Source organism: Microcaecilia unicolor, chromosome 11 (genome assembly GCF_901765095.1).
Source record: "Microcaecilia unicolor chromosome 11, aMicUni1.1, whole genome shotgun sequence".
In the NCBI taxonomy this organism is placed as follows: Eukaryota; Metazoa; Chordata; class Amphibia; order Gymnophiona; family Siphonopidae; genus Microcaecilia; species Microcaecilia unicolor.
This window is the reverse complement of record NC_044041.1, coordinates 156,719,721-156,745,133: the sequence shown is the minus strand read 5'-3', so window position 1 is coordinate 156,745,133 and position 25,413 is coordinate 156,719,721. Positions and strand designations below refer to the sequence as shown.

Genomic DNA, 25,413 nt, shown 5'->3' with positions numbered 1-25,413 from the left:
ATGTCAAATCAATAGTGTCAGGTACTAAGCATCATGCAAATAAGAACAACAAACATACTCTGAAATGTCTATATGCAAATGCTAGGAGTCTAAGAAATAAGATGGGAGAGTTGGAATATATTGCACTAAATGAAAAATTGGATATAATAGGCATTACTGAGACCTGGTGGAAGGAGGATAACCAGTGGGACACTGTCATACCGGGGTACAAAGTATATCGTAATGATAGGGTGGACCGGACTGGTGGAGGGGTAGCATTGTATATTAACGAGAGCCTTCACTCAGATAGATTACAAATTCAGCAGGACACAAATCACACCTTTGAATCACTGTGGGTTGAAATTCCATGTATAAAAGGGAAAAAAATGGTGATAGGAGTGTACTACCGTCCGCCTCGCCAGGATGAGCAGGTAGACAAAGAAATGATAAAAGAAATCAGAGACGTGAACAAAATGGGCAATGTGATAATAATGGGTGACTTCAATTATCCAAATATAGACTGGGTAAATGTAACATCGGGACATGCTACAGAGATACAATTCCTTGATGAAATCAAGGACAGCTTTATGGAGCAACTGGTGCAGGAGCCGACGAGAGAAGGAAAAATTCTAGACTTGGTCCTTAGTGGAGCGCATGATCTGGTGAGGGACGTTATGGTACTGGGGCCGCTTGATAACAGTGACCATAATATGATCAGTTTTTACATCGACCTTGAAGTAACTGTACACAGAAAGTCAAATACGTTAGCGTTTAACTTTAAAAAAGGAGACTATGATAAAATGAGAAGAACGGTAAAAAAAAAAACTTAGGGGGGCAACTGAGAGAGTAAAAACTGTACAACAGGCGTGGACGCTGTTCAAAAATACCATCCTGGAGGCCCAGGCCATACATATTCCGCGAATTAGAAAAGAAAGACAGAAGTCCAAAAGACACCCAGCCTGGTTGAAAAGTGAGGTGAAGGAAGCTATTAGGGCTAAAAGAAACGCCTTCAGAAAATGGAAGAAGGAACCGTCTGAAAATAACAAGAAACAGCATAAGGAGTGTCAGAGCAAATGCAAGGCGCAGATTAAGAAGGCCAAGAGGGAGTATGAAAAAAAGATAGCATTAGAGGCAAAAAAACATAGTAAAAAATTTTTTCAGTATATTAAAAGCAGGAAGCCGGCAAAAGAATCGGTTGGGCCGCTGGATGACCGAGGGGTAAAAGGGGCGATCAAGGAAGACAAAGACGTAGCGGAGAGACTGAATGAATTCTTTGCTTCGGTCTTCACCGAGGAAGATTTGGGTGGGATACCGGTGTCGGAAATGGTATTTCAAGCGGACGAGTCGGAGAAACTTACTGACTTCACGGTAAACCTGGAGGACGTAATGGGGCAGTTCGGCAAACTGAAGAGTAGCAAATCTCCTGGACCGGATGGTATTCATCCTAGAGTACTGATAGAACTGAAAAACGAGCTTGCGGAGCTACTGTTAGTGATATGCAACTTATCCTTAAAATCGAGCGTGGTACCGGAAGATTGGAAGGTGGTCAATGTAACGCCCATTTTTAAAACAGGCTCCAGGGGAGATCCGGGAAATTATAGACCGGTGAGTCTGACGTCGGTGCCGGGGAAAATGGTAGAGGCTATTATTAAAAACAAAATTACAGAGCACATCCGAGGACATGGATTACTGAGACCGAGTCAGCATGGCTTTTGTGTGGGGAAATCTTGCCTGACCAATTTACTTCAATTCTTTGAAGGAGTGAACAAACATGTGGACAAAGGGGAGTCGGTTGATATTGTGTATCTGGATTTTCAAAAGGCGTTTGACAAGGTACCTCATGAAAGGCTACAGAGGAAATTGGAGGGTCATGGGATAGGAGGAAATGTCCTATTGTGGATTAAAAACTGGTTGAAGGATAGGAAACAGAGAGTGGGGTTAAATGGGCAGTATTCACAATGGAGAAGGGTAGTTAGTGGGGTTCCTCAGGGGTCCGTGCTAGGACCGCTGCTTTTTAATATATTTATAAATGATTTAGAGATGGGAGTAACTAGCGAGGTAATTAAATTTGCTGATGACACAAAGTTATTCAAAGTCGTTAAATCGCGACAGGATTGTGAAAAATTACAAGAGGACCTTACGAGACTGGGAGACTGGGCGGCTAAATGGCAGATGATGTTTAATGTGAGCAAGTGCAAGGTGATGCATGTGGGAAAAAAGAACCCGAATTATAGCTACGTCATGCAAGGTTCCACGTTAGGAGTTACGGACCAAGAAAGGGATCTGGGTGTCGTCGTCGATAACACACTGAAACCTTCTGCTCAGTGTGCTGCTGCGGCTAAGAAAGCGAATAGAATGTTGGGTATTATTAGGAAAGGTATGGAAAACAGGTGTGAGGATGTTATAATGCCATTGTATCGCTCCATGGTGCGACCGCACCTTGAGTATTGGGTTCAATTCTGGTCGCCGCATCTCAAGAAAGATATAGTAGAATTGGAAAAGGTGCAGCAAAGGGCGACTAAAATGATAGCGGGGATGGGACGACTTCCCTATGAAGAAAGACTAAGGAGGCTAGGGCTATACAGCTTGGAGAAGAGACGGCTGAGGGGAGACATGATAGAGGTATATAAAATAATGAGTGGAGTGGAACAGGTGGATGTGAAGCGTCTGTTCACGCTTTCCAAAAATATTAGGACTAGGGGGCATGCGATGAAACTACAGTATAGTAAATTTAAAACAAATCGGAGAAAATTTTTCTTCACCCAACGTGTAATTAAACTCTGGAATTCGTTGCCGGAGAAAGTGGTGAAGGCGGTTAGCTTAGCAGAGTTTAAAAAGGGGTTGGACGGATTCCTAAAGGACAAGTCCATAAACCGCTACTAAACGGACTTGGAAAAATCCAAAATTCCAGGAATAACATGTATAGAATGTTTGTACGTTTGGGAAGCTTGCCAGGTGCCCTTGGCCTGGATTGGCCGCTGTCGTGGACAGGATGCTGGGCTCGATGGACCCTTGGTCTTTTCCCAGTATGGCATTACTTATGTACTTATGTAGGGTCGAAAGAAACAAACAATTGGGCGGACTGTCTGTGGGGCTGTGTCCACTCCAAATAGAAGGCCAATGCTCTCTTGCAGTCCAATGTGTGCAACTGACGTTCAGCAGGGCGGGTATGCGGTCTGGGAAAGAATGTTGGCAAGACAATTGACTGGTTAAGATGGAACTCCGACACCACCTTCGGCAGGAACTTTGGGTGGGTGCGGAGCACTACTCTGTTGTGATGAAATTTGGTATATGGAGCCTGAGCTACCAGGGCTTGAAGCTCACTGACCCTACGAGCTGAAGTAACTGCCACCAAGAAAATGACCTTCCAGGTCAAGTACTTCAGATGGCAAGTATTCAGTGGCTCAAAAGGAGGTTTCATCAGCTGGGTGAGGACGACGTTGAGATCCCATGACACTGCAGGAGGCTTGATAGGGGGCTTTGACAAAAGCAAGCCTCTCATGAATCGAACGACTAAAGGCTCTCCAGAGATGGCTTTACCTTCCACACGATAATGGTAAGCACTAATCGCACTAAGGTGATTCCTTACTGAGTTGGTCTTGAGGCCAGACTCTGATAAGTGCAGAAGGTATTCAAGCAGGTTCTGTGCAGGGCAAGAACGAGGTTCTAGGGCCTTGCACTCACACCAAACGACAAACCTCCTCCACTTGAAAAAGTAACTCTTTTTAGTGGAATCCTTCCTAGAGGCAAGCAAGACCCGGGAGACACCCTCAGACAGGCCCAACGCAGTGAAGTCTATGCCCTCAACATCCAGGCCGTGAGAGCCAGAGACTGAAGGTTGGGGTGCAGCAACGCTCCGTTGTTCTGCGAAATGAGGGTCGGAAAACACTCCAATCTCCACGGTTCTTCTGAGGACAACTCCAGAAGAAGAGGGAACCAGATCTGATGGGGCCAAAAGGGCGCTATCAGAATCATGGTGCCGCGGTCTTGCTTGAGCTTCAGTAAGGTCTTCCCCACCAAAGGTATGGGAGGATAAGCATACAGGAGGCCGGTCCCCCAATGAAGGAGAAAGGCGTCCGACACTAGTCTGCCGTGTGCCTGAAGTCTGGAACAGAACAGAGGCAGCTTGTGGTTGGCCTGAGAGGCGAAAAGGTCCACCGAGGGGGTGCCCCACTCTCGGAAGATCTTGCGTACCACTCTGGAATGAAGCGACCACTCGTGCGGTTGCATGACTCTGCTCAGTCTGTCGGCCAGACTGTTGTTTACACCTGCCAGGTATGTGGCTTTGAGAAGCATGCCGAACTGGCAAGCCCAACACCACATCCCGACGGCTTCCTGACACAGGGGGCGAGATCCGGTGCCCCCCTGCTTGTTGGTGTAATACATTGCAACCTGATTGTCTGTCCGAATTTGGATAATTTGGCAGGACAGCCGATCTCTGAAAGCCTTCAGTGCGTTCCAGATCGCTCGGAGCTCCAGGAGGTTGATCTGCAGATCCTTTTCCTGGAGGGACCACAGACCCTGGGTGTGAAGCCCATCGACATGAGCTCCCCACCCCAGGCGAGATGCATCCGTCGTCAGCACTTTCGTGGGCTGTGGAATTTGGAATGGACGTCCCAGGGTCAAATTGGTCCGAATGGTCCACCAGAGCAGTGAAGTGCGGCAACTGGTGGAGAGGCGGATGACATCTTCTAGATTCCCGGTGGCTTGAAACCACTGGGAAGCTAGGGTCCATTGAGCAGATCTCATGTGAAGACGAGCCATGGGAGTCACATGAACTGTGGAGGCCATATGACCCAGAAGTCTCAACATCTGCCGAGCTGTGACCTGCTGAGACGCTCTGGTCTGCGAAGCCAGGGACAGGAGGTTGTTGGCCCTCGCTTCGGGAAGGAAGGCCTGAGCCGTCTGAGTATTCAGCAGAGCTCCTATGAATTCCAGAGACTGGGCTGGCTGGAGATGGGACTTTGGGTAATTTATCACAAATCCCAGCAGCTCCAGGAGTTGAATAGTGCACTGCATGGACCGGAGGGCTCCTGCCTCCGAGGTGTTCTTGACCAGCCAATCGTCGAGATATGGGAACACGTGCACTCCCAGCTTGTGTAGATACGCCGCTACCACGACGAGGCACTTTGTAAACACCAGTGGGGCAGAGGCGAGCCCAAAGGGCAGCACACAATACTGAAAGTGCCGTGCGCCCAGGCGGAATCTGAGATACTGTCTGTGAGCTGGCAGTATCGGGATGTGAGTGTATGCGTCCTTTAAATCCAGGGAACATAGCCAATCGTTTTTCTGAATCATTGGCAGAAGGGTGCCCAAGGAAAGCATCCTGAACTTTTCTTTGACCAGGAATTTGTTCAGGCCTCTCAGGTCTAGGATGGGACGCATCCCCCCTGTTTTCTTTTCCACAAGGAAGTACCTGGAATAGAATCCCTGCCCTTCCTGCCTGGGTGGTACGGGCTCGACCACATTGGCGCTGAGAAGGGCGGAGAGTTCCTCTGCAAGTACCTGCTTGTGATGGGAGCTGAAGGATTGAGCTCCCGGAGGACAATTTGATGGCAGGGAGGCCAAATTCAGGGCGTATCCGCACCGCACTATTTGGAGAACCCACTGATCGGAGGTTATGAGAGGCCACCTTTGGTGAAAAAATTTCAACCTCCCTCCGACCGGCAGATCGTCCGGTACGGACACTTTGAGGGCGGCTATGTTCCCATGGATCCAGTCAAAAGCCCGTCCCCGGCTTTTGCTGTGGAGGCGCAGGGGGCTGCTTAGGCGCACGCTGTTGACGAGAACGAGCGCGCTGGGGCTGTCCCTGTGCCTGACGAGGCCTTCGGGCCGGCTGGGTGTACCTACGCTTGGTAAAAGCATAGGGTGCAGCCTGCCGGGCCCGGGAAAAACGTCCACCTGCTGAGGTGGATGCTGAAGGCGCCCGGTGGGAGAGCTTGTCGAGGGCGGTTTCCCGCTGATGCAGTTGGTCCACCAGCTGCTCGACCTTCTCACCAAAAATATTATCCCCCCGGCAAGGGACGTCGGCCAGTCTCTGCTGGGTGCGGTTGTCCAGGTCAGAGGCACGCAGCCATGACAGCCTGCGCATCACTATACCTTGGGCCGCAGCACGAGATGCCACGTCACAGGTGTTATATATACCCCTGGACAGGAACTTTCTGCACGCCTTCAGCTGCCTGACCACCTCCTGAAAAGGCCTGGACTGCTCCGGCGGGAGCTTGTCAACCAGGTCCGCCAGTTGCTTCACATTATTCCGCATGTGGATGCTCGTGTAGAGCTGGTAAGACTGGATGCGGGTCACGAGCATGGAAGATTGGTAGGCCTTCCTCCCAAACGAGTCCAGAGTGCGAGACTCCCGCCCCAGGGGCGCCGAGGCGGTATCCCTCGAACTCCGTGCCCTCTTGAGAGCAGAGTCCACGACCGCCGAGTCATGAGGCAATTGTGGCCGCATTAACTCTGGGTCCGAGTGGATTCTGTACTGGGACTCTGCTTTCTTGGGGATGGTGGGATTAGATAATGGTCTCATCCAGTTCCGAAGCAGTGTCTCTTTGAGGACATTGTGCAACGGTACCATGGAGGACTCTCTAGGTGGTAATGGATAATCGAGGACCTCGAGCATCTCAGCCCTCGGCTCATCCACAGAGACCACGGGGAAGGGAATGCATATAGACATATCCCTGACAAAGGAGGCAAAGGAGAGGCTCTCAGGAGGCGAGAGCTTTCTCTCTGGTGAAGGCGTGGGGTCGGAGGGAAGGCCCACAGACTCCTCTGAGGAGAAATATCTGGGGTCCTCCTCCTCCCCCCACGAGGCCTCTTCCTCGGTCTCGGACATAAGCTCATGCAGCTGAGTCCTCAACCGGGCCCGGCTCGACGTCGAGGCCTCGGTGTCGTCGAGCGGTGGACTCCCGCGCCGGCAGAGACGAAGCTCCCTCCATCGACGGGGACTCCACCTGCGTGGCGGTGAGACAGCGCCGGCGTCGAAGGCCTCGGCACCGGGCTAGAGCTTGCCGGCGCCACAGTCAACGGCGCCGAGGGCGCAAGCACCCCCGGCGCTGGCACAGTCTGGCGCATCAGCCCTTCCAGGATCCCCGGAAGGATGGCTCGGAGGCACTCGTCCAGGTCCGCTGCCGGGAAAGACGGGGGGGTCGGTAGAGGCGTCGGTGCCGGAAGCTGCTCGGGTCCAGGAGACTGCACCGAAGTGCTGGGACCCTGACGCATCGGTACCTCTACTACAGAGGGGGACCTCTCCTCTCGACGCTGACGCTTACTCAGCGTCGACTCCTCTCCGGCGCCGGGGGCCGGATGCATCGATGGCGACCGATGACGGTGCTTCTTTGTTTTCTTGCGATGCCCGTCATCGGCGCTAGGTGGCATGGAGGAGGAGGAGGTCGATCTCCCTCGGTCTCAAGGGACCGGGTCAGACAGGGTTCGGTCCCGAGGGCCATGGGCAGAGGGAGTGACCGGGGCCGATTGCCCACGCGGCCTCTCACCCCTACCGTCACCGGAGGACCGGAGGACCGGCGGGCCGACGGGACCTGTGCTCCTGGGGTCGATGCCATCGGTGCCGATTTCGCGGACATCGATACTGGTACCGAAGAACCGGCCTTCGATACCGATGCCGCCGAGGTCGACGTTGAGGGGCCGGCGCAAGTTCCAAAAAGACGGTCCCGAATAACTTGCCTCGCAACTTGAGTCCGTTTCCGGAGACCAAGACACAAAGTACACGACTTGGTATCGTGCTCCGGCCCGAGGCACTGGAGGCACCAAGCGTGAGTGTCGGTCTGCGAGATAGGCCGGCAGCACCGACCACACTTCTTAAATCCACTTGGGACCTTCGAGGACATCGACGGAAAAATCGCGTCGGCGAAATCAAAGTCGTCGATGGTGGCGGTAAAATCACACCTCGAAAAACAACTCGATCGTGCGGCCTCAAGGCCGCAACGCGATGCCCCCGCTAGAAAACGAGGGAAAAAAACAGTGCGTTCTCTTTTTTTTTTTGAAAAAAATTTTGAAGAACGCGGAACGAAATTAAACGAAAATAAACGAAGGTTCGCGAACAACGCGACGGTTTTCCGGGGCTGAGGAAGAGAGAGAGGTGAACACGTCTCTCTCCAGGCGCGGAAAAGAAAAGACTGGCGGGAACGGTCACGCACGGGCAGGAAGACGGCCGCGCATGCGCGGTGGGCGTGCCCTGCGTGTGGACCGCCCGCGAAGCTTCTTCCGGTTGGTGGGGGCTGCCGCGGACGTCACCCAGTCGTGAGAACAAGCAGCCTGCTTGTCCTCGGAGAATATGTATAACAATACATGGTTCTCCGTGAAGCATTTCTCCGTGACTGCCACTAAATCCAAGTCGACTTCCATCATTGTAGCCTCTAAATCTAGAAGTTTGTTTCCCATACTTCTGGCATTGGTATACAAGGCTCTCCAGATATTACTCTTTTTTTTCTCTTCTATAGGGGCACTTGCTGTCCTACCTTCCTTGGGGTTAATTATGGTTTTGTGGCCTTTTTTACCCATCCCCATCAATTTTAGTTTAAAGCCCTCTTTAGTACTTTAACCAGTCTGTTGTTGAAGACACTCTGTCCCTTCCTTGACAGATGGACATCCCATGGTCTTAGAAAGCAAAGCACTCTCGTTGGCACCAACCACACAGCCACGCATTTATCTCCAAGATGCGAGCTTCTCTCATTCGGCCTTTACCTTTGACAGGGAGGATAGATGAGAACACTGCCTGCGAACCTAGATGCTTCACTCTCTGACCCAAAGCCATGAAGTCTCGTATGGTATGTTCAGCAGGATATTTAGCAGTATCATTTGTGCCAACATGGATAAGTAACATAGGAGAGTGGTCAGTAGGCTTGATGAGTCTAGGCAATCTGTCCACAACATCGCGAATCTTGGCACCAGGCAGACAGCACACCTCCCTGGACAACATGTCCGGTTGGCAGATGGGCGCTTCGGTACCCCTCAGAAGTGAATCTCCAACCACCACTACCTTTCACTTCTTTTTGGCCACTTGTCCAGCAGTGTTGGCATTTTTGGTCATTGTTTCCTCCTGTTTTTTAGATGTTTCTAGCTCTTCTACCTCCAGGGCTGCAAACCGATTCTTTAGTTCAACAAAAGATGGAGTTGGAGGGTTGATCTTGCAGGACCTGGTGACCTGCTTCCAGCTGTGCTCTGTCTGCCCAAGATCTTTTCTCCCTTTGCTAGAAATCCCCAATGTTTCGATTTGCATCTCCATGACAAATTTCTGGTTGTCCCAGATGTTTCTTAGTCTTGCCACTTCTTCTCTAGTTCATGTACATCTTTCACAAGGGATTCAATGTATGTACATTTATCACATGAAATCAGAATCTTGTCTTGGTCCAAGGATTTGGTCGGGACAGAGGCAGAAGCTGTAATGAAAGCAGTAACTTTAGGGGCTCTTTGTTTCTTTACCATAGTTCCAAATGTAGGGGCTATTGTACTTGTGAAAATAAAATAAATGGCCTGTCAAACTACCAATCCTATTTTTTTCTTCTACACCTGGTCTGTTGGATATAGAGAGCAGGTAGTTTTTGTGTAGTTTTAGTGTAAGATCTGAGAACCTGTTCAGATTTACTCTGTGGGTGAAATTCAATGTACTTCCTTACCTATTTGGAATTCAGTGAGTTAGCTTCTTCCTTCAGGATACAGGATTTTTTCCCCCCCGATATACTGGTTAGTTGTAGACCTAATTCAATGGATTCATCTTGCAAAGTAGAGACCCAGAATAAAACTGATCTTAATCTATGGGTATAACCTGATTGACAATTTCTTGATTTTCCTTCCAACACTACTACTACTACTACTACTACTTAACATTTCTAGAGCGCTACTAGGGTTACGCAGCGCTGTACAATTTAACAAAGAGAGACAGTCCCTGCTCAAAGAGCTTACAATCTAATAGACAAGTGAACGGTCGGTCCGATAGGGGCAGTCAAATTGGGGCATTCTGGATTCACTGAACGGTAAGGGTTAGGTGCCGAACGCAGCATTGAAGAGGTGGGCTTTAAGCAAAGACTTGAAGACGGGCAGGGAGGGGGCTTGGCGTAAGGGTTCAGGAAGGTTGTTCCAAGCATAGGGTGAGGCGAGGCAGAATGAGCGGAGCCTGGAGTTGGCGGTGGTGGAGAAGGGTACTCAGAGGAGGGATTTATCCTGTGAACGGAGGTTACGGGCGGGAACGTAAGGGGAGATGAGGGTAGAGAGGTAGTGAGGGGCAGCAGACTGAGTGCATTTGTAGGTAAGAAGGAGAAGCTTGAATTGAATGCGGTACCTGATCGGAAGCCAGTGAAGTGACCTGAGGAGAGGGGTGATATGAGTATATCGGTTCTGGCGGAATATGAGACGTGCAGCAGAGTTCTGAACAGACTGAAGGGGGGATAGATGGCTAAGTGGGAGGCCGGTGAGGAGTAAGTTGCAGTAGTCCAGGCGAGAGGTAATGAGAGCGTGGACGAGAGTTCGGGTGGTGTGTTCAGAGAGAAAAGGGCGAATTTTGCTGATGTTAAAGAGGAAGAAGCGACAGGTCTTGGCTATCTGCTGGATATGCGCAGAGAAGGAGAGAGAGGAGTCAAAGATGACTCCGAGGTTGCGGGCAGATGAGACGGGGAGGATGAGGGTGTTATCAACTGAGATAGAAAGTGGAGGAAGAGGAGAAGTGGGTTTTGGTGGAAAGACGATAAGCTCGGTCTTGGACATGTTCAGTTTCAGGTGGCGGTTGGACATCCAGGCAGCAATGTTGGATAAGCAGGCCGATACCTTTGCCTGGGTCTCCGTGGTGATGTCTGCTACTACTAACAGTGCCAGAAGCTTGATGAACAAGTTTAAGCGAGAAAGAAGGTAAATTGATATCCTTTGTGATATATAGTGGGTTTTTATATATGTTATGTTTTTATGAATATATTTATTTCTATTTATTTCTTGCAAGGTTCTTTCGACTCCTGATGCAGGCACACCTGCCGAAACACGTCTGCGTCGAGTCTGACACAGTAGGTGACTGTTTTGGTTGGAATTATTAAAGGTGCTATTCTACATCTTCTGAATGATCATTTTTTGTTGCCTCACTTCTCTTTGGTTCAAGGTCAAAATGGACAATATGTGTTTGGTGAAAAGCATGGCCTCACGGATTCACTTCCGTGTTTCAAACTGTCACTTTTAGGAAGATTTCTCTACAAGCAGAGCACAAAGGAGCGCCTGTATCAGAGGACTTGGCAATCAAGGACAATGCAAAATGAAATTTGCTCAGTCAGCCAGTGTCCCAGAAAAAAATGGCGGACCTAGATGTGTGGCTTCAGTGATGCATAGGGATTGTGAAGAGAGAAGGGTTGGAAGCATTCACCAGTACTGGAATGCACGGCCTTGGAAGTTTACAGCAGACAAGAACTGGATGCAGTAAGAGGGACAGTTATCACACACTGCTGGCTCCTCCTCTAGTGGATTTAGGGGAGAGGACTGTGGGTAGGAGCTACATGAAAAAGTATTATGTAGTAGTTAAGACAATAGGAGAAGAGGCCTAGAAGGAAAAGAGGATACAGTGACATGAGACTTGCCAGTTGGCAGATGGCATGCCAGACCATGGATGGATTCTGCTGTGCTTTGGGAAGAATGGCAAGGCAGGCTTTCACTAGCACAGTGGAGCTACATAGATCAATGAGTTGGGCACCAGCATCAAGGAATAGGCCAAGTATCATGAGCCTACAAATAAAAGGGTCTTCTTGGACTGGGAATTGGCCTATCAGTAACTTGCCAGTAGGGTAACACCTGAGATCAGCTTGGTAGAAAGGTTTTGGGGAGGAATTGTGCACCAGTACTCAATTCCAATGGCGAGGTATACCCAGGTCGGACAAATACAAATTAGACTTCATCATCGACTTGTGCCTTTCACCCCCATCCAAGCACACAAACTGATTCATATAAGAGGAAGAATAAATGAACCCAGCTTCTGGATTGCCCTTGGAAACTCTGATGCTTCTTGGAGCTCATCTCATGAATCCATTAAATCTTTCTGGGATAGCAATGTTAATTTGATCCTGGACAAAATTGTACCTATCACCTCCAAACTGGTCAGGACAATCAGGGCTCCCTGTGATTCTCTGACGATCTCTCCAAACTTAAGCTAGAATGTCACCAACTAGAAAAATGATGGAGAAAGAGCAACTCAACCACCGATAAATCTCTAAGGAAAAGTGTGTTCTGTTACTACAAATTGAAAGTAGCCAACGCTAAGCGTAATTACTATAGCACACTGGTAGGCCATGACTCGTTAAATAACAAAAAGCTTTTTACTCTAGTGAGGAGGTTAACAGCCATTGTGCCTTCTGATGGGTCTCTACAAGCCACCCCACTGGCTCAAGACTAGCCAACTACTTTGCTAACAAGATCATGCAAATTTGGTCTGATATACGAAAGGCCAATCCTACAGATGGAAGGACACTGACGTCTGAGCCATGGTTGAAATCTGCCTTACATCCTTCTCAGGAGGCTTTGGCTGACCAAAACTGATCCACATTCCAAGACTTCCACAGGAGGAAGCAAAGACACTACTGTTCAAATGTGCGCGTTCTCACTATATCTTCAACTGCTGCCCCACATCCTTATTCTCGTCTATCCCAACAGAAGTAGTTCAGTGGCTGATGGACATACTTAGCGACCTCTTAGAGGTGGGTTTGCTTCCATCTGATATGGGTAAAATCATCTTCACTCCTTTGCTGAAAGCCCCAGGCCTTGATCCAGTTTCAGCTTCCAGTTATCGTCCCGTCGCCAGCATCTCTCTCTTCACAAAGATCCTGGAAACATATGTTGGCAGACAACTTTCCTCTTACTTGGAAAAATTCTCAATCCATCATAAATCATATTTCAGCTTCAGCCCATCCCACAACACATCTGTGTATTGGTAATTGGGTGATTCTTCTACAGTTTGACATATCAGAAGCCTTCAATGCCATTGACCAAGCAATGCTGCTCTAGCGACTAGATCAAGTTGGCATCTCGGTTCTCAACTGGTTGAGAAACTATCAAACAGAAGTTATGCTGTCAAACAAAACCAACATCTCTCCCAGTTCTGCCTCCCAGAGTGTGAGGTTCTGCAGGAATCCCCACTCTCCCCAATTATATTTAACTTCTTCATGTCTTCTTTAGGCACGCTACACCTGGGTCTAGGTGAACTCCTACTATCCTATGCTGATGACATACTTCTCCTCCTACCAGTGGTCCAATCAACCTATCAACCCGGTCGATAACAGCTGGGATGGAGGCCATTCAGAACTGGGCCCTGACACTAAAACTGAATCCACTAAAGACCAAGATTTTATGGTCCATGACCCAGCTTCAATAATAGTAGGCCTTGATAAGACACTCGCAGTCAAATCCAAAGCCAAAGTGCTTAGTGTCCTTCTCGATTCCTCCTTAACCTTCTCATCCCACATTAACCAGCTATGGCAGACTACACTGTTTAAAATGAGTTAGCTTAGATTGATATGCTCTTTTTTCGATCAGAAAGCATTCACACTGCTAGTCCAATTGCTCATCTTGTCTCACCTTAACTACTGAAACATCCTGTTGCTTGGCATCAAGGCCTACCTCCTAAAGAAACTACAAATGATACACAACACTGCAGCGAGACCGATTTTCAGGCTAAACAAATACAACAGCGTTTCATCATATCTGATCAAATTACATTGGCTCCCAATGAAGAAACGAATTAGATTCAAAGCTACCTATGTAATCTTTCAAATCCTACACAGCTTCACTCTGGGCCTACTGATCGACACATTGTCACTAACCCTGGCCCACTCTACTAGACTGAAAGATCAACTGTTCTTTTCCTCACAAACTCATAAGGGAACTAAGTCCAAGAAAACCTTCAACTCACTCTTCCCTGTAGCCGTAACTTCTCTATGAACTCTCTATCCATTGGTATTAGATTGGAGAACAATTACCTCAGCTTCAGAAAGAAGCTAAAAACTCACATGTTCCCTAAACCTGTTACTTAATCCTCCAGCTTCACTCTGCACACCATAACCCACTCGTAATTTACTTCCTCATTCATTTCTCCCAGTGTCTATATTTAGCTTAGGCTTCTATTAGCAACCCAATGCTCTTTGTAACCTTTGTTTTGGGGCATGGAAACACAGACTGATGGAACTAGCTGTTGTTCACAAGGATAAGATGAAAGAAAAATTAGGCATGATCAAAATTGATAATGTCCACTGAGAAGGTAATGATTTCAATGGGCACCAACAAGGGCCTGGTAAAGGACATATGAGAGACCATAATGTCTGAGGTACTACTTATGTATCTGACACAGAGGTGGAGCAGCCAGAATAAGCATATCAGAAAAGTTAACAAGCAAAGCAAAGACTGGCAACACCCTAGGATGGGGTAGGCAACTCCGGTCCTCAAGAGCCGCAGGCAGGTCAGGTTTTCAGGATATCCACAATGAATATGCAGGAGATAGATTTGCATACCATGGAGGCAGTGCTTGCAAATCTATCTCCTGCATATTCATTGTGGATATCCTGAAAACCTGACCTGCCTGTGGCTCTCGAGGACCGGAGTTGCCTACCCCTGCCCTAGGGGCTTTTGATGTTACTCATTAGTAGCTGATGATTATGGATAAAGGATACAGCAGGTATGAGGATGGTAGGCACTGGTCAGCCATAAGGACTACTAAATTCAATAGGACATCACAGAACGCAATACAGAGAACAGGAGTGATACTGTGAGCAAAGTTGCACTTTCATTGTGAGCTATAAGCCATCCCCCCACCAAAGGAGTGAGAGAATTGGGCTATATTATGGAAGGATATGGGCAAGCGTCTTCTGGTCGGCCAAATGGAGGTTCATGGCAAGGGGTATGGTCTATCACTGGACAGCTGGGCTGCCCACAGATGGCAAGCTGGGTTGCATGTGGGGGGACTGAGTTAACCAGCCCAGGCACATCATGAAGGTGCAACCAATAAACTGAGACCTTGTAATTCTGTATAGGAGTGTACATGAATAGTTATTGTGGCGGGGGGGGGGGGGGGGGGGGGTGAGAGGTGCTGCACAGTTACTCCTTTCAAATATTGAACCCCAAGGCTTTTCTTCTTCTTATGTATGTATGTATGGGAAAAAGCTTAGAAGTCAGTTTACAAATGGGTGTCAGCTGCTTAACTATCAGACTTAGCTAGACTGATCCCATTCAAAAATGACTGGAGCTCAGTGCTTAAATATGGGTCAGATCAGGGAAAGGGAATTTAGTGCTAGACCTTAGGTGCAAGGATATCTGGCCTAAATCTCACTAGCTGTTCTTCCTCTTAAAATTCTGACCTTAAAGTAAAACCTCTGAGAAGGCATGATCCTCTATCCCATCTCCAATGTAACAAGGAGCCTTTCCAAAAAGATCCCCTCCCCACCTCCTGATGCAACAAAAACTCTCTGATGGAGTTCCTCTATAGAATCCTTTCTCCTAGCTGCAACAAGACACTCTGTCCCTTCCTCTGTCAAGAAGATTATAGACCCTAGAATCTCAACTCAATTTGAAGGGTTTTCTGTCTTTATGGCAAAAGAGATGTGATATTCCTCCTTTGAGCTGAGATTCTGATAACTATTTTTCATGCTTTCCTCTATGGCTCATTTTCTCATGATCTGGAAGCACCTACTAATTCTCACAGTGAATATTGACTTCCACTGCTGGTATTCAGTCATTATGTAGGTCAAAAAATCCACTGACTGCTATAAAGACCATTACCTTCTCCATTTTGATCAGAAAACAGTCAATAAAATCCTGGGGGCAGTTGGGATCCAGGGACTCTTGATGCATCTTCTTTCTCTCTTGGATAAACCCTCTCAAAAGCTTCATATTTTCAAAGGCACGCAAATGAGGTCCAGGTATGTATTTCATGATATGGGGAAAATGATTAAAGAGCTGCAAAAGAAGACAATAGATTTTTAAAAAACAAATTTACATCTTTCCATTAATCAGACAGGGATGAGGTACAGAGAGTTGGATGCCCAATGAATGTCAAATTAATAATAATTACAGCCTCCTTTTTTCCAAGGCATTTCCAAAAATAGCAAACCAAAAGAAAAAAAGAAGATCAAAAATGAAACAGGAGGGTAACAGAAGTGGTTTATTACAAGTTACCCGACGTGGCCACGTTTCACCCTCAGGCTGCGTCAGGGGTACAAAAAACTACAAAATACATAATGAATAAAACATAAACATCACATTGTATATTATATAATAAAACATATCTAAAACCACAATCAAATCATATAAGATAAAAACAGATCAAATCTAAAAACAATACAATAAAATGTAATATCAAATCAATATCAGTTAAAAACAGATTAAATATGCATGCAATAAAATAATAATTTTAATACAAGACATAAGATATCAACAAAAAATAATCTCAACACAAAATATATATCAACAGAACTGCATAAGACAAATAGGTGGAGATATACAACACTAAAATAACTGAATGACCGTACATACTAAATATCACCTACCTAGTAGGGGTAAAAAGCAAAGTGAACCCCTAAAAGTAGTCATACAACCACCTAAAAATGCAAAATAAATAAATAAATAAAATAAAATCTCACAATGCTTAGCCTCAATTACAGTCTCTTATGATTCAATGATCTAAAAATACTGAAATTAATATTCACTTAATATTTAGTATTTTTTGGTTAAAAATAAGAATCACTGGGTTTCCACGTTCTAACAGATAGCAACTCAAATCAATATAAATTAATAAAAATGAACTTTAGTGTAAACACTACCTAAAAACATCATACTGTTCTGTGACAATCACATATACCCTGATGATGATATCATTAAAAAGAAATTATTAAAAAGAACTACACAGTGACCATGAAAAAAACTGATTCAGAAGCACTAATCAGGCAATCCAGCACTCATTACCAGGGGCGTAGCTACGGGTGGGCCCAGGCCCGCCCAATCACACACATCGCGAGTTCGCGACAGCAGCAGCACGGCAGGGATGGCACCCGCACGGCGCACCCGCTAGCTGATCTCGGGCTCCGACGGACAGAGTCTCCAGCCACACGGCAGCCCGATTCATCTCACTCAGGCCCGCCGGTCCCGCCCACACCACCCAAGCGCACACACGCGTCGCGGCCTAGCGCTCAGCTGATCAGGCTCACTGCAACATCAGCCCGGCCCGCCTACTAGGCGCCCTACCTTCGGGAGTGCAATGCAGCGCGCCAGTACCACTCACTGACTGGAGGAATCTGGACATGGCTGTGCGCGGCCTCGCTCTCGCCTCTCCTTCCGCTCGTGGTCGTGGCATTTGAGGGCACACAGGGCAGGCAGGCTAAAAAAAAAATTGCTGCACGTGCACGCACGCACGTAGGTGCGAGGTGAGCCTCAGCTGGCCCTACCTGCATGCATGTGGGGGAAAAGTTCAGAAGATCATTCCAGAAGGCAAGGCAGAAAGTTCCAGTGTCTCCTCCTCCTCTCTTACTGCCAGTGCCAAGAGGTAAGCAGCAGCCCAGCCCAGCCCAGCAGGAGCAGGTAATAAAATTGTAAATGCTTTCTTTTTCATCATAAAAATCATCATGTATATTTTTTTAAATTAAGCTGGGGCCTGGGCACTATTAAAATTTATTGTTGTGGAATTTCTGGGTGGGGTAACCACTTCACTGCCTAGGGCAAAAAATGTATATATTTAATGATTAAAATATACCTTTTTTTTGCCCTGCAGTGAAGAGCCCACCCCGAAGCCCACCACCATGACCTGCCAGCATTTTGATTATTCTTTTGTAATCAAAATGATGGCTGTGGTCTGGTAGTGGGCTTCTGGATTGGGGGGGTAGACATTTCACTGCCGGTGCCTAGGGCAATGAGGAGCCCATCCCCACCCAAAAATTCCCCAACAATAAATTTTAATAGTGCCAAGCTACCTTAATTTTAAAAAAGTTGTCTTTCTCTCATTTTGGTGGGTTTTTGGGTGGGGATGGTCTCTGCAGTGCCTAGTTTAAAATTAAAATTAAAAAAAAAAGTGTAGGCATCGGCGGTTTTCTCTGGGTGGACCGGTGCGTGCAGAAAAATTCCATAGGGGGTGGGTAGGGAGTAGGACAGGGCTGATGCTAGGCTACAGGGAGGAGTGGGGTGAAGGATAGAGCTGATGTTTCGCTATGGGATGGGTGGTGGGGAAGGGAAGGATTGATACTGTGCTACAGTGATGGATGGGGAGGGGGGGTAAGGTAGAGAAGGGAAGGGTTGATGCTGAGCTATGGGGATGGATAGAGATTATTGAAGGGAAATGCTGATGCCAGGCTGCTGGGATGAATCTGGTAGGGTAGGGAAGGTCTTTATGTTTTTGTAATATGTTTTAAAATTAATGTGTGTTGAATTGTGATCTGTTTAGTACTGCAGAGATAATGTGGCATAAAAATTTAGTAAATAAATCAATAAATTTATAATTTTTGCTCCTTTATTCTGTAATTGATGAGGGTTGGTCTGTGGTCTGCATGTGACCACGAGCAGATGAGAGTTTCTGCTGGCATGTGGCTTTTTCCCACTCATGGCAGGCTCAATGCGGCAGGCAATGGAGGGTTAAGTGACTTGCCCAGAGTCACAAGGAGCTGTGCCTGAAGTGGTGTCTGGCTTTTCCAATGGGATGTGTATTGCTGTTGTGTTTGTTGTGTATATTCACTGCTGCCTTTTTAAAGGTACTGTTATTGGAACTGGTGCTATCGTTTGCAATATAGGCTCTAAGAAGCCTCTTTGCAGGATCACAAAGTACTTGGCAACAAAGTGATTTTGTGTTACTATTATTGAGGTGCTACTACAATTTGAATACATTGTTCCAGGATTGTGGGGGTGCTAAGCTTTAGTAAAAGGGCAACTTTATTATGCTTCTGCTACCTATGTTGTTGGATGTGTTATTATTATTTGTTACATTTGTATCCCACAGTTTTGCAGGCTCAATGTGGCTTACATGTAACCGTCAATGGTGTTAACCAATTCTGGTCTGAACAAATACATGGTATGAATGAATACAAAGTGATACTGTTGTAGAATGAGATGCATGTATGGTAGGTACAATTGGGAGAACTTAGAGAGGGAAGGGGGGAAGAAGAGTCAGGTAATGTCTGTTACGGTCTTTGGTTACATTGTGTTGCAAGTGTCCAGGTATTTTTATGTTGGGTCGGTGGGGTATGCTCTTCTGAACAGGTCTGTCTTTAGTGCTTTCTGAAAATTTAGGTGGTCGAGCGTAGCTTTTACTGCTTTTGGCAATGCATTCCATAGTTGTGCGCTTAGGTAGGAAAAGCTGGATGCATATGTGGATTTGTATTTGAGTCCTTTATGTAAATGTAAACTCAGAAGATCCTTATCACAAAACTTACTGAAGTTATTATGATTTTAGCTTCGAGGAGAGAAAAATCCCGGAAGTGTTCCAGAGATAAATATATTTCCTGATAGTGTTCCTTATTCTGCCCCCATGGCAAAACAGAGTTCATTACTAAACTACTTAAAAAAACCACGTATAGAGGAGCATGGTGAGGATGCAGATAGAATTGAAAAACCACATCTAGAGGAGCATGGTGAGGATGCTGTTCCCTCAACAAGTTCTACTTTATGCTCACAGATCAGTAAACCTGGTGTGCAACCGATGGAATTACTTTCAGATTTATTTGACATTGATGAACCACCAAAACAGCCAAAGTTACAGGCTTTCCCAGTTTGTACAATTAGTGGCAAGTCCCGAAGTTTTTCATCTCACTGGTATGATAAATTTTGCTGGCTGGAATACAGTGCAAGCCAGGATGCAGTGTTTTGCAAAGCGTGCAGACATTTTTCTGATACCCGGGCTGAAGAAACTTTCACAAGAACTGGCTTTAGAGATTGGAAGCACATGAATCAGAGCTGCTCAAAACATGAATCCAGCAAGGCACACTGTCTTGCACTAGGAAAATTTGAAGACTACAGACAAAGTCACTTATCAGGAGGTCGGGGAAACATTTTCAATCAACTAAACCAAGATGCCATGAACTTTTCTTTAGTTGAAAGGAATCGTGAACACATCAAAGTAGTACTTGATATTGTGATATTCTGTGCCAAGCAAGAAATTCCATTACGCAGACACAGAGAGACAGAAGAAGCCTTAAATAAAGGAAACTTTTTGGAAATGTTCAAACTCCTTAGCAAATATGACGACAGTATCAAAAGTCGCCTTGAAAAACTTCCAAAGAATGCAACTCTAATGAGCCCAGATATTCAGAATGAACTGTTAGAATCTGCCACTATACTACTGTTACGCAAAATCAAATCCGAAATACATGAAACCGATAATACATACTATGCAATCCTGGGTGATGAATGCAAAGATCTCTCTAAATGTGAGCTTGTTGCAGTATGTGTCAGGTACCTACACAAAGGGATAATAAAGGAAAGGGCAGTTGGATTTGTTGAAACTGCAGACATGACAGCAAATGGGATTTCTGATAAAATCATAAAAGTGATTGAAGTGCTTGAATTAGATCCAGAGTTATGTGTTGGTTTCAGCTTTGATGGAGCATCTGTGATGTCTGGAAACAAAGGAGGTGTTCATGTCATTTTGAAACGCACGTTTCGGCGGGCTGTTTATGTGCACTGTAATTCTCATCGCCTCAATCTGGTTCTCTGCACAGCATCTAAAGCATGTCCCTTTGTTAGCACATTTTTTGAAATTCTGAACTCCTTGCATAGTTTTATGACAGGTACATATAGGCATGCTCGTTTTTTGGAAGTACAGAAACAACTGCATCCTGATAGACCATGTCTTGAACTTGAACGATCAACAGACACAAGGTGGAGCTCAAAATCTGGCTCTGTGAAAAAATTATTGATACTTTTTGATGTTATTCTTGAAGTACTTGCTGAATTTTCAAATGCTGCTGGACAGACAAAACTAGATTCCTTATCACTTCTACAGCATATAGAGACAAAGAAATTCTTATTTCTGGCAGTTACATTTGGGAAATTATTTGAAAGCAGTGATTTTGCCACAAAAGGACTACAGAGTGCCACGTTGTCTGTTACAGATTGCATAAATCTTATAGAGTGTCTAAAAGAAACTTTTGTTCAGTTTAGGGAGAACACATCAAATGACTTTGATAAAGTTTTTAAATTAACAGAGGATCACATGGAGAAATATGATATTGAAAAGTGGGATGTTTCTTCCTCTCGAAAGACAAAGCTACCTATAAAGTTTGGTGATTCATTGGTTTTTTCCACTTTGGGTAAATCTTCTGTGCAAAGCAATGAAGATTTGAGACATCTGTGGAATGAGATTATTGACTGCCAGCTAAGTGAACTGAATAATCGTTTTCAAGATGATGCTTATGGAATAATGACTGCTTCTGCTGCCTGTATGCCAACATCTGAGGCCTTTGGCCGAAGAGAGAGTCTACTGCCCCCGTGTACATTATATGGCATTACCATAGAGGAGGCTGAATTAACAGTGTTTGTTCAGCATCTAAAACGCAAAGTAGTAGAAGGTATAAATTTTCCATCTTTAATTGAAGTACTAGACAGCTGCAATGTGGACATTTTCCCAAATGTCAGTGCCCTTTTAAGAGTACTTATCACTCTGCCGATGTCAACTTGCACTGTGGAACGATTGTTTTCAACTGTAAACAGGATCAAAACGGCATCAAGAGCCTGAATGCTTACCAGTTGCCTCCATAATCTGTCACTGTTATCATTTGAAAGAGAACTGTGTGATTCATTGGACTATGACAGAATTATTGATATATTCAACACGACGGCGTCTCATTCTTTAGTGAGCATAGTTTCATTCTTTAGTGAGCATAGTTTCATTCTTTAGTGAGCATAGGTTCTCAACTTAATTTGCTACATACTATTATACAGCTTTGGAATTGTACGTTTATGCACTTACTGTTTTTATATTAAAGCACACTACACTGTTCTATTTAAATAGTTACACTTCTTGAATATATATAACCACACCTGTACTTTGTTCTTGGTTTTTATTTTAAACTGTTTGTTTTTACAAATGTCCCTAGCCTTCAGGCGAAACATGGTCATGTTGGATCATTTTCAATAAAGTATTTTTGGTTTGTTCTTCGTCTGTGATTCGTTCTGTCCTTTGATATACATTTCTTTTATAAAGCAAAGTTGAAGGATATGTGCCAAACTGGCAATTTTATTTTGTCAGCATCAGAATAGAGAGAGAAAGCAGTAAAGCCAAAGGAAGGGAAAAAGTCTTCCAAGGTTTTCTTCCTGTTTTGCTTAATCAGGCATTTACATTTGTTAAGCAAAGTATATGCCTTTGCTGTGATTATACTGTTATGTGTGTTGACATATTTGCCATTATAGTAGACATATCTGATCAACTTTGATATGGCATAATGTAACTATATTTAAAACTATTGTTTTTTTCCCCACATTAAGTAAGTGGTTTATGTTGATGCAGGGCAGCTGTTGGGCAGAATACTTAGAAATCCATCATCAAGTGCATTCTAAGGCATTATTTTGTAGTATTCCAAGAAACATTACTCATGTCTCTCTCTCTCTCTCTCTATCTATCTATCTATCTATCTATCTATCTATCTATCTATCTATATATATATATATATATATATATATATATATATATATATATATATATAGTGCCCACCCATATTAGCTCTGGGCCCACCCAAAATCTCAGGTCTGGCTATGCCACTGCTCATTACTGTTGTCTGAATGGGTGGATATAAAAACATCAGTTAAAATTGTTACTGTTGCAACGTACCAAATGTGCTTACCCTGATGATTGAATCATTAGAAAAAACTTTGTAGCAATACTGATTCAGAAGCACTCAGCAAAACTCACAGGCAATCCAGTGCTCTATGCTGCTATATGAATGGGTGGATATACACACATCTATTTAAATCATTACTGTTGCAACCACATATACCCTGATGATTGTATCATTTAGCAATCCCACTCAGCACAACTGGCATGTAATGCAGTGCTCTTTACTGATACTTGTATAGGTAGATATACAATCATCTATTTCAATCATAACTGTTGCAACATACCAAACCCCCTTTAAATATTCAAACAAGCTTAGAAAAAGTAACTGACTAAGAAATTGCACTGATAAAACATATATTTAAAGCAAGCCAAGCTGTTTAAACAGTACACACCACAATCTAAATTCCATATGGCACATCTTATCTCCTACCTTACATAAGTGCTTCCCAAGCTTACTCAGCAGTCTTAGCAATGCTATGTTGACTGGCAGCATTATAACAGACACTCTGATTGGTCCTTTAAATATCCCCTTTGAGAGTTCAAAGGTCAAACAGAACTCCAGAACAGGAACCCACTAATCCAAACAAAAGTGTATATTAAATATCATGGTCATCTCAAAAAACAGATGAGTGAAAATAAAAGTGAAAAAAACTTTAAAAAGCAGGGATAATTTTATGAAAAGAATTCTGTTATGTGACATTTCCAGGCAAACGATGTAGAACAAGCATTGGATACATGCAGTGACATATACTGACCACAAGGTGGCTGATATAAACAAACATTGGATTGAGCAGCACATAATGGCAATCTGCTGGTAGCAGGGGCGTAGCTACGGGTGGGCCCGGGTGGGCCTAGGCCCACTCAATCTCAGCTCAGGCCCACCCTGTCTCAGCCTCTGCACCAATCAGGTGCTTTATAAACTGATTACCCTGCACACACGCACAGCCGCAGAACAGGGCCGGTCAAACCCGGTAAGCAGGGTAAGCGCCGCGGGGGGGGGCGCCTGCCTTCAAGGACGCCGCTGCAGCGCTGTACCGCCATACAGCGCCGCCCTTGGTGCTTTAAATCTTTAATTTACCTCCGTTCCAGCAGCCGCATCATTTGAAAGCCCTGCCCCGTCTCTAGCCTTCCCTCACTTTTTGAGTTTGTTCCGCAGTCCTGCCTTCTGACGTCATTTCCTCGAGGGCGGGACTGCAGAACAAACTCACGAAGGGAGGGAAGGCTAGAGACGGGGCAAGGCTTTCAAATGGCACGGCTGCTGGAACGGAGGTAAAGGTAAAATTATGTATAATCATACCTGATAATTTTCTTTCCATTAATCATAGCTGATCAATCCATAGACTGGTGGGTTGTGTCCATCTACCAGCAGGTGGAGATAGAGAGCAAACTTTTGCCTCCCTATATGTGGTCATGTGCTGCCGGAAACTCCTCAGTATGTCGATATCAAAGCTCCATCCGCAGGACTCAGCACTTAGAGAATTACACCCACGAAGGGACACTCTGCCCAGCTCACCACCGCCGAAACGGGGGAGGGGAATTAACCCAGCTCATCCCCACACAATTGGGGGAGGGGAATCCGTCCAGCTCATCCCCGCGGAGCGGGGGAGGGACACCACACCCGCCGATGCGGGGGGATCTGGCTTATCCTGCAACCGCAACCGCGGGAGGAGCTGACTGACCCTAACACCGCCGAAGCGGGAGGGGTACAAAGCTGCCCTACAGCCGCACGAAGCGGGAGGGAGTGCCGGCAGAATTTATGTCTCAATCCAGCCCCGTAAAACGGAGGGGAGAGGAATGCAGCAGCTCACTGTAACACAAACTCGTCTCAACTCTTGAAGAATCCAAGTGAAAGAAGAACTTGAACACAAAGTCCTCCTGAAGTAACTGAAGGCTAAACTTGAACCTAAAATTCAACCAGAATATAAACAGTACAGATATCTGGGAGGGGCTATGGATTGATCAGCTATGATTAATGGAAAGAAAATTATCAGGTATGATTATACATAATTTTACCTTCCATATCATCAAGCTGATCAATCCATAGACTGGTGGGATGTACCGAAGCAGTACTCACCCAGGGCGGGACATAGAAATCCCTGACCTCAACACTGAAGCTCCAAACCGGGCCTCCGCCCGTGCAGCCACAGTCAAACGGTAATGCTTGGAGAATGTATGAGCCGAAGCCCACGTTGCCGCCTTGCATATCTCTTCCAAGGAGACGGATCCGGCCTCTGCCATCGAGGCCGCCTGAGCTCTCGTGGAGTGAGCCTTCAGCTGGATAGGCGGCACCTTCCCCGCGGCCACATAAGCCGCTGCAATGGCTTCCTTGACCCATCTTGCCACTGTAGGCTTAGCAGCCTGCAGACCCTTACGAGGACCTGCAAACAGGACAAACAGATGATCCGATTTCCGGAAATCATTGGTCACTTCCAAGTATCTGATGATGACTCGTCTCACATCCAGATATTCAAGAGCGGAGTACTCCTCTGGGTAGTCCTCCCTACGAAAGGAAGGGAGACAGAGCTGCTGATTCACATGGAAGCGAGAACCAATCTTGGGCAGGAAGGAAGGCACTGTGCGAATAGTCACTCCTGCCTCAGTGAACTGCAGAAAAGGCTCTCGACATGAGAGCGCCTGGAGCTCGGAAACTCTTC

General features: G+C 45.9%; 1 protein-coding gene across 1 annotated transcript in view; it reads right to left on the bottom strand.

Annotated features, from left to right (window-relative positions):
* LOC115480163 (cytochrome P450 2G1-like) overlaps positions 1–25,413 on the bottom strand; it is a 181,584-nt gene that overhangs the window by 56,935 nt on the left and 99,236 nt on the right. The window contains exon 5 of the mRNA XM_030218648.1: positions 15,730–15,906. Coding sequence (XP_030074508.1) covers positions 15,730–15,906 — 177 coding nt within the window. The remainder of the gene's footprint in view (positions 1–15,729; positions 15,907–25,413) is intronic.